This window comes from Staurois parvus, unplaced genomic scaffold (assembly GCF_062004578.1).
Source record: "Staurois parvus isolate SC_StPar_1 unplaced genomic scaffold, SC_StPar_1.0 ptg000106l, whole genome shotgun sequence".
NCBI lineage: Eukaryota > Metazoa > Chordata > Amphibia > Anura > Ranidae > Staurois > Staurois parvus.
Genome location: NW_028317902.1, coordinates 2,379,502 through 2,394,036, shown reverse-complemented (window position 1 = coordinate 2,394,036; position 14,535 = coordinate 2,379,502). Strand labels below are relative to the sequence as shown.

General features: G+C 43.7%; 1 protein-coding gene across 1 annotated transcript in view; it reads left to right on the top strand.

Moving 5' to 3' along the window:
- The window catches only part of XPR1 (xenotropic and polytropic retrovirus receptor 1), a 221,388-nt gene that overhangs the window by 141,954 nt on the left and 64,899 nt on the right, over positions 1-14,535 (top strand). The window contains exons 3-5 of the mRNA XM_089671481.1: positions 3,005-3,106; positions 3,322-3,545; positions 11,585-11,734. Coding sequence (XP_089527607.1) covers positions 3,005-3,106; positions 3,322-3,545; positions 11,585-11,734 — 476 coding nt within the window. The remainder of the gene's footprint in view (positions 1-3,004; positions 3,107-3,321; positions 3,546-11,584; positions 11,735-14,535) is intronic.

Below are 14,535 nucleotides of genomic sequence, written 5' to 3'. Positions count from 1 at the left end.
TCCATGCTGATATGTCGCTTAGTAGATTTGTGATACGTGAGGAGACTGCGGGGTTGAACTGGGGAGTGGAGAGATAGATCTGGGTGTCATCAGCATAGAGGTGGTATTGGAAGCCATGGGAGGTTATCAGTTGGCCCAGGGAGGAGGTATAGAGAGAGAAAAGGAGGGTCCCAAGAACAGAACCTTGGGGTACCCCAGCAGAAGGAGGAAGAGGAGTGGAGGAGGAGGAGTTGTATGTGACACTGAAAGTGCGCTGAGAAAGGTAAGAGGAGAACCAGGAGAGAGCAGAGTCACAGAGGCCGATGGAGTGGAGTTTACTGAGGAGGAGCGGGTGGTCGACTGTGTCAAAGGCAGTGGAAACATCAAGGAGCAGTCCACACTAGTTGGGTTCAAGTGCACTGCTCTGTGCACATTACAAATCCCATAGTCCATCTCAGTAGTGAGGAAGAGAAGGTGGCTATGTTTCTACATACAGTGGGATTATGGAGAACGAACGTAGCCACCCTCTAATAGGGAGTCAGCTCACACCAGCAAAATAGAAGAAGTTGCTTTTTTTTATTTAAAGCGGTAGTTAAACCGTCATCAAAATAAAAAAAAAAGGGCCCCCTTGTTGGTTTGGGAACTTAAGGTCATAATGTACAAGTATGCAATTCATACTAGTAAATTATGAAAGACTTACCTACAGACGGAGCTGTCCAGCTCTGGGCGGTCATGGCTCTCTGGCCCATGGTGCTTTCATGTTACTCTGCCTTCCTTACAAGTTCTAAATGTTTGTCTGCTTGATTGCCCAGGCTGCGTTGACGTCACTCCTGCACTCGCATGGGAATCACTTCGCTGTGGCACGCAGAGTGGGCCGAAAATGCAGTTTGAGCTGCACATGCACGGCTCAGATTGCAATACCCGCTGATAGGCAGGGGCTTCATTTATGACAGTAGAAACTTCTAGAGTTTCTTCTGTTATAAAAACCCTGTCTGAATTTCTTTTCTTTTTTTTTAGTTAGGACAGTTTACTACCACTTTAAGAATACATGCTTAAAGTGACATTAAAGCTTCGTTTTTTTATTTTTAAAATTAAAATAACAAACCTGTTATACTTGCTTTTTGCAATCATTTTGCACCGAGCAGCCCAGATCCTCCTCTTCTGGGGTCCCCCACCAGTGCTCCTGGCCCCTCCACTTCGGCGGGCACCCGTGCGGGCTTGCTCCTGAGCCACCTTGTCTCCGTCCATTGACACAATGGGGGCAGCTCGACCCCCGCTCCCTCGGTACACTATTTGATAGCAGCGGGAGCCAATGGTGCTATCGCTCTGCCCAGGGAGCATGGAGACCGTAGCGAGAGCTGCTGCTCTTGTGCACATTGCTGGATTGGATCAGCCCAGGTAAGAATAAGGTGTGGGGGGGAACTTGGGGGGGATTGTGCAGCACAGACGTTTTTTCACCTTAATGCATAGAATGCAATAAGATGAAAACCTAAAGGCTTTAGAACCAATTTAAGGAATTGATTTTTTTTTTTTTTTAAACCGGGGCTTAGGGTCACTTGACCCATTCAATCGGACAGTGCTTCTGGAATTGTAGGCAGCTGTGGGATGGACAGCACAGGAAAGAGTGTTTGACAGCTCCTCCTGTTACTGCAATTCACTGCAAGGAAGCCAGGTCCTGCCTACTACCGCCCAAATCGATCGGATCTGAGAGAGAGCAATGCAGTCACATGACCTAGGACTAAAGGGTGTAGAGTAAAAGAATCTGGAAGCTTTTTTATACTCTTCTCTATAATTTGTTTTTGGAGAAATTTCCTAACCTAGATTTGTAAAACAAGGATTTTAGGTTTACAACTTTAAATACATTAAAATGTTCATAATTGTGCGGGGGGGGGGGGGGGGAGGGGGGATTATTGTCTGTTTCCTACTAGTCTCCCCTGCATCTTATTTTGTGTTCTTACTTCTTCTTCACACAGATACGTTTTATTTTACACATTAGCATAAGTGGAAGAATGAATGTGTTTTATAATGCAGTTGCCTACAAAGTGTCTTTCTTAGAATTATATTACATTCTAATGTATTATAAGCAGTCTGCAGACTGATTGGAACATACTGTACATATTCATCTGTTATGCTTTAGTGAATCATTTCTGTTTCTATGTGAACAAGTTTTATCTGTCTACTGCCATGGAAAGACCTTTATTTCTATAGGTACCCTTGTCTGCATGCTATTGTTGTAATATATGTATATCCAAGGCCACCCATATTCTCTGCACCCGTAATTTCTAAGTGATTGGCCTTGGGAAGTTAGTGGCATACATGAGTGCCTTCTGCTTCAGGGTAGACTTTGTAATTGCATCAGATAAGAAAAAGCAGTCAGATATGTAATGACTAATTCGACGATTTAGATATATATTTTTGGGAGTCACCCGTGAACAGCAAATCCGTTTTCGGAGATTAAAATATATACATGTTTTGTAGCTCAAAGGCAAGAGAGAGTTGGAAGGTAGTTGTGAAATCGTCCCTAACTGTTGGGAAATAATAATTTCCTTTGGCAAGGCTTGCAGACATGGATAGCCATAGTCCTAGGCACATTAGGAAAGTGAGACTTTCACATGCAATGTGCGAGACAGTGGCTGTGTGTGAGGGGTGCAGGAATAATGTCTACATTAATTTATTTCAGGTATTTATATAGCTCTATCAATTTAAGCAGCATGTTAGGCTCACGTGCACACACACTATATATATATATATATATATATATATATATATATATATATATATATATATATATATAATTTAGTTTTTTTGTTATTTTTACATATTACATTAACATCAGTCCCTAACCCTCAAGGTACATTGTGCACCTATTAAGGGTTTTATTTGTATTTGTGTACTTTCAGATTAGAACGTTAAAGCGTAAGGTAGTTTAAAGTTGAGTTCTCCTTTTAATACATGCGATCGTTGATGCTTTATCAGGGGATATATTCTTACAGTCTTGTTCTTTACTTTTTTTTTTCTCCTGCAGTTACAGACGAGGATAATGTAAAACGATATTATGCCAAGTTTGAAGAAAAATTTTTCCAGACGTGCGAGAAAGAACTTGCCAAAATCAACACATTTTATTCAGGTAATTGAACTGTGAACATCTAGAGATCTCATTTAGGTCTAGACAACTTGTGGATCTCCAGCTCCCCTGAAACATCTTGTCTATTGACTTCAGTCTATTGGCTATGGTGCCTTCACAGCTGTTGGAAGCAACCACTGTTAGGGTTCTGATGAAAGCAACAAGACATGTATGCCCACATTGCATCTCTCAGTTACTGTTTTTTTTTTTCATTGCAGAAAAGTTAGCAGAAGCTCAGCGACGCTCAGCCACTCTACAAAATGAGCTGCAATCCTCCCTGGATGCACAAAGGGAAAGCAGCCGGTTGCCAACCCTCCGGCATCGTAGAAAAGCTGTATTCACCCTTTCACATGAGGAGCGGGTCCAGCACAGAAACATCAGGGACCTGAAACTGGCATTCAGCGAGTTCTATCTCAGCCTAATTCTACTGCAGAATTATCAGGTACAACATGGCTACTGTCAATTCGAGGCCAGACGTTGATATGGAAAGTGTGGTAGACATACATTTAGCTTGTTTCTTTTATCAGGAACTAAGGTTAATATGCAGTTTATGCAAGAATGGAATTGGTAACATTTTCAGTAATATATATAAAGGTTTCCATCACCTTTTAAAGTAACTGATTTAAAGTAAAATTTCAGCTTAGTATCACTTTAAATTGTTTAGGCCAACCTGCCCCAAGTGAACTATTTCTGTTTCCTAATGATGTGGCTGATGTGTGTGCCTTAATAGATGGTGGTAGCATTTGCTACATACAGTAAGCAGTGTTATGATCTGGCAGCAGCATATGTGACTTCCCGTCTGCTGCCAGATATAAAGAGAGTCGGGGTGAGTGGTGGGTTTTTTTTTTTAAAGGCTTATTCTAATTTGCTGAGGTGGAAAGGCACACAGATGACTACAAGATTTTCACCTCCGCCAATCAGAGGAAGACTTGTATTTATTGATAAAATGACAGGTTTAGTCCTGAATGGTGAAGATGCTCTCAGCCGACTATTTACACCAATAAATGGCAAGTCACCAGTACTGCTGCTGAACTACAACACCACTTATTACACTGGTGCTCAGCCAACCTCATGTAGCCCTTTGGAACTTTTGTGCGGCACTGAGGTCCCTGCAGGCACTAATTGGTGCTTCTCTATTGCCCCGTTAAAGCTGTGATTTTTAGCAGTCTTGTATCATGTCGGCAGTCTCTGACCATCTCTTGTATAATCCCCGCATTCTCTGACCATCTCTGTATAATCCCCACAGTCTCTGACCATCTCTTGTATAATCCCCACAGTCTCTGACCATCTCTTGTATAATCCCCGCATTCTCTGACCATCTCTGTATAATCCGCACAGTCTCTGACCATCTCTTGTATAATCCCCGCAGTCTCTGACCATCTCTTGTATTATCCCCACAGCCTCTGACCATCTCTTGTATAATCCCCACAGTCTCTGACCATCTCTTGTATAATCCCCTCAGTCTCTGACCATCTCTTGTATAATCCCAGCAGTCTCTGACCATCTCTTGTATAATCCCCGCAGTCTCTGACCATCTCTTGTATAATCCCCGCAGTCTCTGACCATCTCTTGTATAATCCCCGCAGTCTCTGACCATCTCTTGCATCCTGCCCCTAGTCTTTAACCATCCCTTGTAATATGTCTGCAGGTTTTGACCATTGACTGTATCATGCTATTAGTCTTTGACTAAGTCCTGTTGTATGTCTGCTGTCTCTGACATTGAATATTCATGGCATTTTATGTACGGCCCTTTGGTGTCAAGGGCTGCATTTGAGACCCCCACAAAGTCCACTTTGTTGTACAACAGAAATAGTAACTTTGGGCTAGCTGAAAATCTACTTTAAATTGAGGATCTGGGTAGAAACGGTTCCAAACATACAGTTGACATCCTGTTAGTAATTCCATTGAGGGCACTGTAGGGCAGCGGTTCTCAACCTGGGGGTCGAACGACGCTTCCACAGGGGTCGCCTAAGACCATCGGAAAACACATATTTCCGATGGTCTTAGGAACCGAGACACCGCTCCTCGCCACCGCCGTCTCCAGGTGTGGGCGGGATGACATGCCGCCCCTGTCATCTGGACACACCTCGAGATCAATCCACGCCTGTGATTGGCCGCCGGCACTGTAGCTCAGGAGAGGCACACAGGCGGCCAATCACCGGCAAGGAGGTGGAGCTTGGAGAGGAGGAGCCGAGCGGCACCGCAAAGATCGAGCGAGTGAAGAGGAGGAGAGCGGCCGGAGAAGGAAGACATCTGACAGGTAAGTGTCGGTAGCATGGGAGAGGGAGGGAGCGAGCGAGCCCAGGCTGGAGCAGGGGTCTGCAAGGTAAGTATCATTGGTGTCAGTGGGAATAGTGCCCCATCATTGGTGTCACTAATACCAATGATGGGACACTATTCCTCCCGCTGACACCAACGATGGGACACTATTCCTCCCACTGACACCAATGATGGGGCACTATTCCTCCCACTGACACCAACGATGGGGCACTATTCCTCCCCCAAATGACACCAACGATGGGGCACGATTCCTCCCCCCACTGACACCAAGGATGGGGCACTATTCCTCCCCCCACTGACACCAAGGATGGGGCACTATTCCTCCCCCCACTGACACCAAGGATGGGGCACAATTCCTCCCCCCACTGACACCAAGGATGGGGCACAATTCCTCCCCCCACTGACACCAAGGATGGGGCACAATTCCTCCCCCCACTGACACCAAGGATGGGGCACAATTCCTCCCCCCACTGACACCAAGGATGGGGCACTATTCCTCCCCCCACTGACACCAAGGATGGGGCACTATTCCTCCCCCCACTGACACCAAGGATGGGGCACTATTCCTCCCCCCACTGACACCAAGGATGGGGCACTATTCCTCCCCCCACTGACACCAAGGATGGGGCACTATTCCTCCCCCCACTGACACCAAGGATGGGGCACTATTCCTCCCCCCACTGACACCAATGATGGGGCACTATTCCCCCCACTGACACCTATGATGGGGCACTATTCCTCCCCCCACTGACACCAATGATGGGGCACTATTCCTCCTCCCACTGACACCAATGATGGGGCACTATTCCTCCCACTGATACCAATGATGGGGCACTATTCCTCCCACTGATACCAATGATGAGGCACTATTCCTCCCACTGACACCAATGATGGGGCACTATTCCTCCCACTGATACCGATGATGGGGCACTATTCCTCCCACTGATACCGATGATGGGGCACTATTCCTCCCACTGACACCGATGATGGGGCACTATTCCTCCCACTGACACCGATGACGGGGCACTATTCCTCCCACTGATACCGATGACGAGGCACTATTCCTCCCACTGACACCGATGACGGGGCACTATTCCTCCCACTGATACCGATGACGGGGCACTATTCCTCCCACTGATACCGATGATGGGGCACTATTCCTCCCACTGACACCGATGATGGGGCACTATTCCTCCCACTGACACCGATGATGGGGCACTATTCCTCCCACTGACACCGATGATGAGGCACTATTCCTCCCACTGACACCGATGACGGGGCACTATTCCTCCCACTGACACCGATGACGGGGCACTATTCCTCCCACTGACACCGATGACGGGGCACTATTCCACTGATACCAATGACGGGGCACTATTCCTCCCACTGACACCAATGGCGGGGCACTATTCCTCCCACTGACACCAATGAAGGGGGCACTATTCCTCCCACTGACACCAATGACGGGGCACTATTCCTCCCACTGACACCAATGACGGGGCACTATTCCTCCCACTGACACCAATGACGGGGCACTATTCCTCCCACTGACACCAATGACGGGGCACTATTCCTCCCACTGACACCAATGACGGGGCACTATTCCTCCCACTGACACCAATGACGGGGCACTATTCCTCCCACTGACACCAATGACGGGGCACTATTCCTCCCACTGACACCAATGACGGGGCACTATTCCTCCCACTGACACCAATGAAGGGGGCACTATTCCTCCCACTGATACCAATGACGGGGCACTATTCCTCTCAATGACACCAATGACGTGGCACTATTCCTCCCACTGCAAAATTACAGTTATGAAGTAGCAACGAAAATAATTTTATGGTTGGGGGTCACCACAACATGAGGAACTGTATTAAGGGGTCGCGGCATTAGAAAGGTTGAGAACCACTGCTGTAGGGTCAATTATTGTGATGATTTTATCAATAATTCTAGAACAATCAATTAAAATGCAGTGAACATTAGGCCAACATTCTAGGTACAAACGTTCATTAGAATTATTCATAATTCTAAACCTTCTTCCTTTCTAAGAATTGTAAAGTGCAAACAATTGTACAACACATTAAATATTCAGAAACTAAAATTATCTACGTCTGTTCTAATGATCAGAAATAACAACCAATATATCCTAAAATTGAACGCAATCGCATGAAATGTCAGCGAAAAACCTACATTTGCTTAGGTCGAAATATATTTTGATTATAATTCTTTTTGAAGCATGTATTCTAGGTTTACATGTTTTTTTTAATCAATGTCATTCTAGGTACATGATTACCCACATCAGGAAAAAATGCTTTATAATCTTTTGAGCTACTTATTCACTGCAAGTCTTTGTACAAATAAGACCGATTTGGAGCAGTGCGGTTTCCCCAGGTTGTGGGGTCATTGACGTCAAAGGAATTTTTTTTTTTTTTTTTTTTTTTTTCTTTTTAGATAGCTTTTTCTTAAATGGATAGTATGCTCAATGTACAGTATGTGTCCCTTTTTAAATTTGAAATCTGGGATAAGCAAATAGTGTCTAAATCGAAGAGGTATGTGTGACCTTATTTGAATCCTGGTGTACTACTATGCGTATCTCTCCCAGATCTGTGCCGTAATCCAGTGTTTCTGTTGTGCAGGAATTTCCTGTAATAAAGACCAGTCACTGCCGCACTCTCTGCTTGTGCAGGGTGCCTGGTCTTCTCTCCTCCCCCCCTGTAGTTTTCTGCAAACAGCCGGTAGTGGGTGGCATTGCTGGGTTCCTCCCACAGCTGTACTCCCTGCACAGGCTTTGTATAGCAAAGTGATGATGCGCTACTTTTACAAGGTAAGCTCATACTCTTGTAAACACCATATGCGTACAAAACGCTGTTAAAAACGTGACATTATAGCCATTTTTGTTCTGCCAAGTTTTAGCAGAAAAATTCTGCATAAATTCATACACCAGTCTACATGAGACCTGGTTCATAACTGAAGTGGAAGAGAAATAAAAACTCAAGCCACTCTTCTCCCAGAAGTTCCAAAATCCCAGGAGGCTTGTTTAATCATGAAAAGTGATGTAACACTGCTTTTGAGCTATAAAAATCATATTTTGTTCTTGTGTTAGTGTATTGTATAACCATTTTATACTGCCTCATTGCAGCCTTTGTTTTTATATATAATACAGAGTTGCAGGCAGGTTGCCATGTAGTATAGCTTTCTAGGAAACCAGTAGGAGAAAGCTGTAGTTTTTTTTATGTAGAACTGTGCAAGTATTCTCTATAGCTGTCAGAGATTTGAGCCACAACCTTGGCCTGCCTGCCTGTTTAATATTGACAGGGCAGGGTTGGGCTTAATTCAGTTGTCCTTTCAGCACTTCAGCCCTTTCATTTACAGATTAACTTTCTTGTCTGCATACATAGATATTTGATAATCTGGCAAAGAGTAATGCCAAACTAGCAGTGAGTTCTTGTCATGTACACCCCCATCACATCGAGTGCGATTTGGCATGCGATCTGAAAATCGTATGCCAAGTCACACCCTATTGCCCGCAATTGGAGCGGTCATATCAGTGCAGTTCCGACTTGGTCGGAGGTGCACCGATTTGTAAAGTAGTACATGAACTACTTTTGGTGCGATTTACATAGACATCTGTAAGCAATATTTTACCGCATCCGAGCATGCGGTAGGATACCGCAAAGCATTTTTTTTTAAAAAAAGCTTGAATTCACTAAAAAACGCTACTAAAATACCGCATGAGGTGTTTTATCAAGTCGTGGTATTTTAGTAGTGAAAACCATGCAGTAATGTTTCAGCTGTCAGCAGGGTTCCCCACTGACAGCTGAATGTAAAAGAATTGCCGGCAATTGAAAAATAATTAAAAAACCAAAGCCAAAATGTAAAAAAAAAATTGCGTGGGGGGTCCCCCCAAAATTCATACTAGAGCCTCATCACAGCATGCAGCCTGGCAGGTCAGGAAAGGGGGGGGGGGGGGGGGAACGATGAGCGAGCCCCGCAAAGCACCTTGTCCCCATGTTGATAGGGACAAGGGCCTCTTCCTCACATCTCTGGGCTGTGGTTGTGGGGGTCTCCGGGGGGGGCGCTAACGAAATCTGGAAGCCCCCAGATCCTGCTACCCATTCACAAAAAAAAAGTGTATTATGAAAAAAGACAGGAGACAGTCTGACAAGTCTTTTATTAAAATAAGGAAAAGAAAAGAATGTCCCCCAAAGTAGATCCAACGGCAATCACGATGCCCGCCGCTGCCCCGGGAAAAAAAAAAAAAAGGGCTCCACTCCCGACGCTGGCTCCCGGTTGACTGCTCCTCTGGCTTGAAAGTTTTTAAATATGTCCTTCCAGATTCCGATAAGCCCCCCGCACACAGACCCCCACAACCACAGGCCAGGGTTATGGGGAAGAGGGGACAAGGTGCTTGGGGGTGTTCCCCTGCCCCAATGGTTCGGGGGGGGATGCACTTGCTCATTTCAGCTGTCAGTGGGAAACGCCACTGACAGCTGAAACATTAACCCATTTTTTCACTACTAAAATACTGCATGACTTGATAAAATAAGTCATGCGGTATTTTAGTAGCGTTTTTTTTTAGCAAATTCAAACTTTTTAAAAAAAAATGCTATGCGGTAAGATACCGCTTAGTGAATTGTGCCCTTTGACAGATGTCTTGCAAATCGCGTGTGAAATGGGTGGTTCACCCGACTTTGAAATTGTGCGACTTCACTGTAAGTTGCACCATTTCAAAGTTGGGCTTGATTTGACCGGAGGCTTAGCTACGATTTAGGAAATCATTTTTTTTTTTGTTAATAATTACCAAAAATGTCTGTATTTGCCAAAAATATCCATTTCAAAGCCACTTTGCATGCTATTGGTCTGCCTTTTAGCTTTGAGTGTGGCCTATGGCTTCATTAAAGGGTTTCGGGACAACCTTATGCTGCTTTTTCCTTCTATTGATGCAATGAGTAAAATAACTAGTGTCAGATAAGGGAGCAGAGACGAAGCTAAGCAGCTTATTTGTTTTATTTATGAAAAACCAACACTAGCAGAGAAGTGTGATTTTATAAGAAATGAGTTAAAGAAGTATTCAGGCCTAATTTTCCCAGGCTGAAAAGTATCAATTGCCTGTTTTTACACCTCTCTAACTGCCCACCTTAATTCTATCATGGAGGATGGAAGGTTTTGTACGAAAGCCATGGCCATAATGCTTTGCAGCCACTGCAGTTTTAAATTGGCATGTCAAGTTTGACAGGCTGTGCCACCTGATGTCAATGGGACCTTGGTGGTTGGCTAGTGGTTGTGCTGCAGAATGGCCATGCAAAAAAAAAAACAAAACAAAAAACAGGTATTCAGCAGTATCGCTTCCAGAACAAATGCAATACTCATCTCAGCCACTTCTGACATACAATCAGCTTTGGATTGCTTTTCAGGTGGGCGGTTAGCAGTGTCATCCATGTGAAAAAGGTCTTTGATGCCAGAGGTTGACGTATTAAAATATAAAAAAAATATATTTTTTAAAAAGTACGTTGCAATATGATTTTGACCTACCGTATCTTTATCAGTTATGGCTGTCTGTTAGAACCGTGGCAAGCTTTCTAAATAGAAAGAAATACTTGTATAGAAAATGTCTTGCAGCGTTCATTGAGGGCACAGCTGACCAAATGCTGTCATGTGGAGGTTGGACACTTGGAAGCAACAGGTTCAGGCCTCACCTGCAGGACCTATCTCCTTACAAAGGAAGGCAGCCCCAGTTTAGTTGAATGTCCTAAGTAAGAACCTCTCTCTCAACCCCACTGGTTCAGATGAAAATTTTAAATGTAGGATTTATGCTGCTGGCAGTGCTGAATTACATTCCAAAACCTATACAACATGGAAACCTGTTGAAACAAAATATTAAAAGTACAATGTGTTTTATTGTATGCAATAATAAAATCAATTTACATAAAAATCGCACTCTTGGCAGAGTAATACTACTTTTATAAACGTGTAAAACCCATATGTAACTGACAGAACAAAAATCTCAGTACACCCCATGCAAGAATTTCTTTACTGGAATTCTGCCTATGTCTCTGGGTCTGCTGGTAGTTCTGGCTTTTTGTGATTTCTGCTAATGCAGCTTTTCATCATAATCAGTTTCAATGTCCCAAGCTTGTTTTGTATTATTAGAAGTAGAACTTGTTTTTCATAAGCTTATTTATTTTATTTGGCTAGAATCTGAACTTCACAGGGTTCCGAAAGATCCTAAAGAAACATGACAAGATTCTGGAGACAAGCCGCGGTGCAGACTGGAGGGTGGCTCATGTGGAGGTGGCACCATTTTATACCTGCAAGAAAATTAATCAGCTGATCTCTGAGACTGAGGTACCTCTATATACACTGAATATGCTTAAAAAAAAAATATATATATATATATATTAAAATTAAGTCGTTTAGGCCTACTTTTTGGTCGTTATTGGGAGGGAAGCCAAAGTGGATCGTGTCACAGGAAAACCTGTGTAACAAACTGCACTCACCCCCAGGAAAATATCACCTGTCGTTTAAATAGTTCTGATGAGCCCAATAAGGTTCTCCACTAGTTAAGCGATTGTTAGAGCTTGATTAGGATTGTGTGAGTGTGATGAAAAAAAAAAAACATGAAATCCTAAAACTGAGGCTGAGAATAAATCAATCAATCCAAGAGTTCAGTATGCATTTAATAAATGATAAAAAATATACAAACAGCGAAAAAGCAATATGGATATAAAAGTATCTAAAAGCAGGTAGCCTAGATTAAAAAACAGTCTAAAGTTGCTATAACTAAGAGGGTGCTACTGCTGAGCTGCGTGGGTTGATGCTGAAAACCTGTGTAAAGCAAGAAAGGAGAGAGTAGCACACATCCCATAGTGTAGAATGCATTTTGTCCATTAAACTTCCTTATGCCTGCTACACTATGGGGTGAGTGCTCATCTCTCTCCTTTCTTGGGATGTGATTGTTTATTTCATCTGTTGACATGTCTTGGAAATTCGCTTTAACGAATTTCTCCTTACCGTGAGTACTCGCAGTTGGATGCGCAGAAATCCCCCATAAAGCTGTGCGAATCTCGCTTACCACGACTGCAGCTAAACTACACGATTCCTGCCCATCCAACTACTTTTAGCTTCTGTTGAGATGTGGATGATGGAGCTCCGTTACCCTAGAATAATCACACGACACTCTAAGGCTGGTGTTGCAATTCACATAAAGCCGGCTTCAGACTCAGCCTTTGGTTTTATTACAAATACACACACGCTCCCCACATGAATAAAGTCAATCCCCTCCCACCGAACAATGCAATGGGGAGTGCCTATACACAGGATGTACATTCCGATTGGAGCATAGCCTTTCCTATTATCTATCACTGGTCCTCCCCCATGAGCCTTCTGAGGTCAGCAGACTTCCTCCCATGAGCCTTCTGAGGTCAGCAGACTTCCTCCCCTTCCTCCCATGAGCCTTCTGAGGTCAACAGACTTCCTCCCCTTCCTCCCATGAGCCATCTGAGGTCATATTTCCCAGCTCCTAGCAGTATGTCCATTCCCTGTACAAGCATCCCCTAGAAATATCAGTCTGTACCTGGATGGGCCCGATACGATCTTTATTAAACACATCCATCCAAGATACAGTTCAGGTCGGTAATGGGTTGTAAGATATGCATAAGCCTACACGCGGAGTTCGTACCGCTTGGCGCCTTGCGTTACGAAGTCCATGTGGTACTATGCTGCTGATATGTAGATACAGGCCCGCGGTCTACTGCCAGCGGCATTCGCATCGAATGCCGTGGTGGTATACACGCCGGTCTATAAGCGCAGATCTGCCATCTCATCCATTACCGAGCTGAGTACTGTAATACATACATTGTACATGCGCATGGCCCAATTGCAGCCTTCAGAGCTTTAATTAAGCCACACGAGAGACATATGAATAACACAAATATATGACACATTTAAAGTTCGACCAACAGTACAAAATTTCCATGACAGCACTTGTTATTGCACACAGAGAACTTGAAAATCTTTTTACAGTGGGCCTTAGCATGTAATCACTGCCGGCAACTATAACCGCTAGCAGTAATCATTGCTTTCTGCTGTAAGGGTAGGCTTCCTGCTAGCAGAACACAATAGCTCTGTTGTAGGCATTCCCCTATCAATACTGACTGTGTTAAAGTATAACTAAAGGCAAAACTTTTTTTTTTTTTTTTTTTTTTTTAAGTTTTGGATAGAGTGGAGATGGATTAGAATATCTGTCAAATATATTGCTCTCTCTGTCCCCATTAGGGACATTCATCCTCTCTATTTGTCCTGTTTACCGTGATCAATGAAAGTAAAGAAAATCCCAAATTTTGGGTTGTCCCCAGAAAAGTAATAGTGGGGAAAATCTTTCAATGGGGGTACTAGCTCTGGTGACCTGGGGGTCCCCAAGGAATTCCATTAATTTGAAGGGATTTCCTCACTTCTGACATTCTGAAATCTGACAGGGGTTATAGCCCTCCATTACTCTATGCAAAATGATAAAAAAAAAAGTTTTACCTATAGTTCTACTTTAATGAGAGCATTGAGCGATTTTCTTTCTGTCCACCTGTGGTGGAAAGAGAGAATTCTGATTAGTCTATGACTTGCCTTAGGGAAAAAACATATGGGGAATTCACATATTTATATTCTATAGAGTGTATTTTTACCTCAGCAATGACAGTTTGTCACTATAGCTACATAAGCTATAAAGGAAAAACACTTTTTAACAACGTTTGTCATATTTTGTAGTCATTACTCTGTAGAGATTGCTATACTCTCTAACTGCAAATGAAAAGATAAACTTCTAAAGTTAGGCTAAATATAAAGTTCTTTTAATTTAAAGCAGAACTATACACACCTTGGATCCAGCAATGTGCTGTCCTTGATCTCCCCACCCGGGCTGACATCTTCGAACAGACAGCTTCTGGGTCTTGATTGCTGGCCACTGTCATTTGCCAGACAGGAATGACGTCATTCCTGAGCATGTGCGGGAGTTCGGTCCGATTTGGCATTGCTGAATTTGTACAGTGAGCTGTACAGGGGCGGACAGGCTGGTAAGTAACCTTAATGCAGAAGAGACCAAGCATGTCTCTTCTGCATTAAAATTCTTGCCTGTTCACCTTTTCTTTTTTTTTACC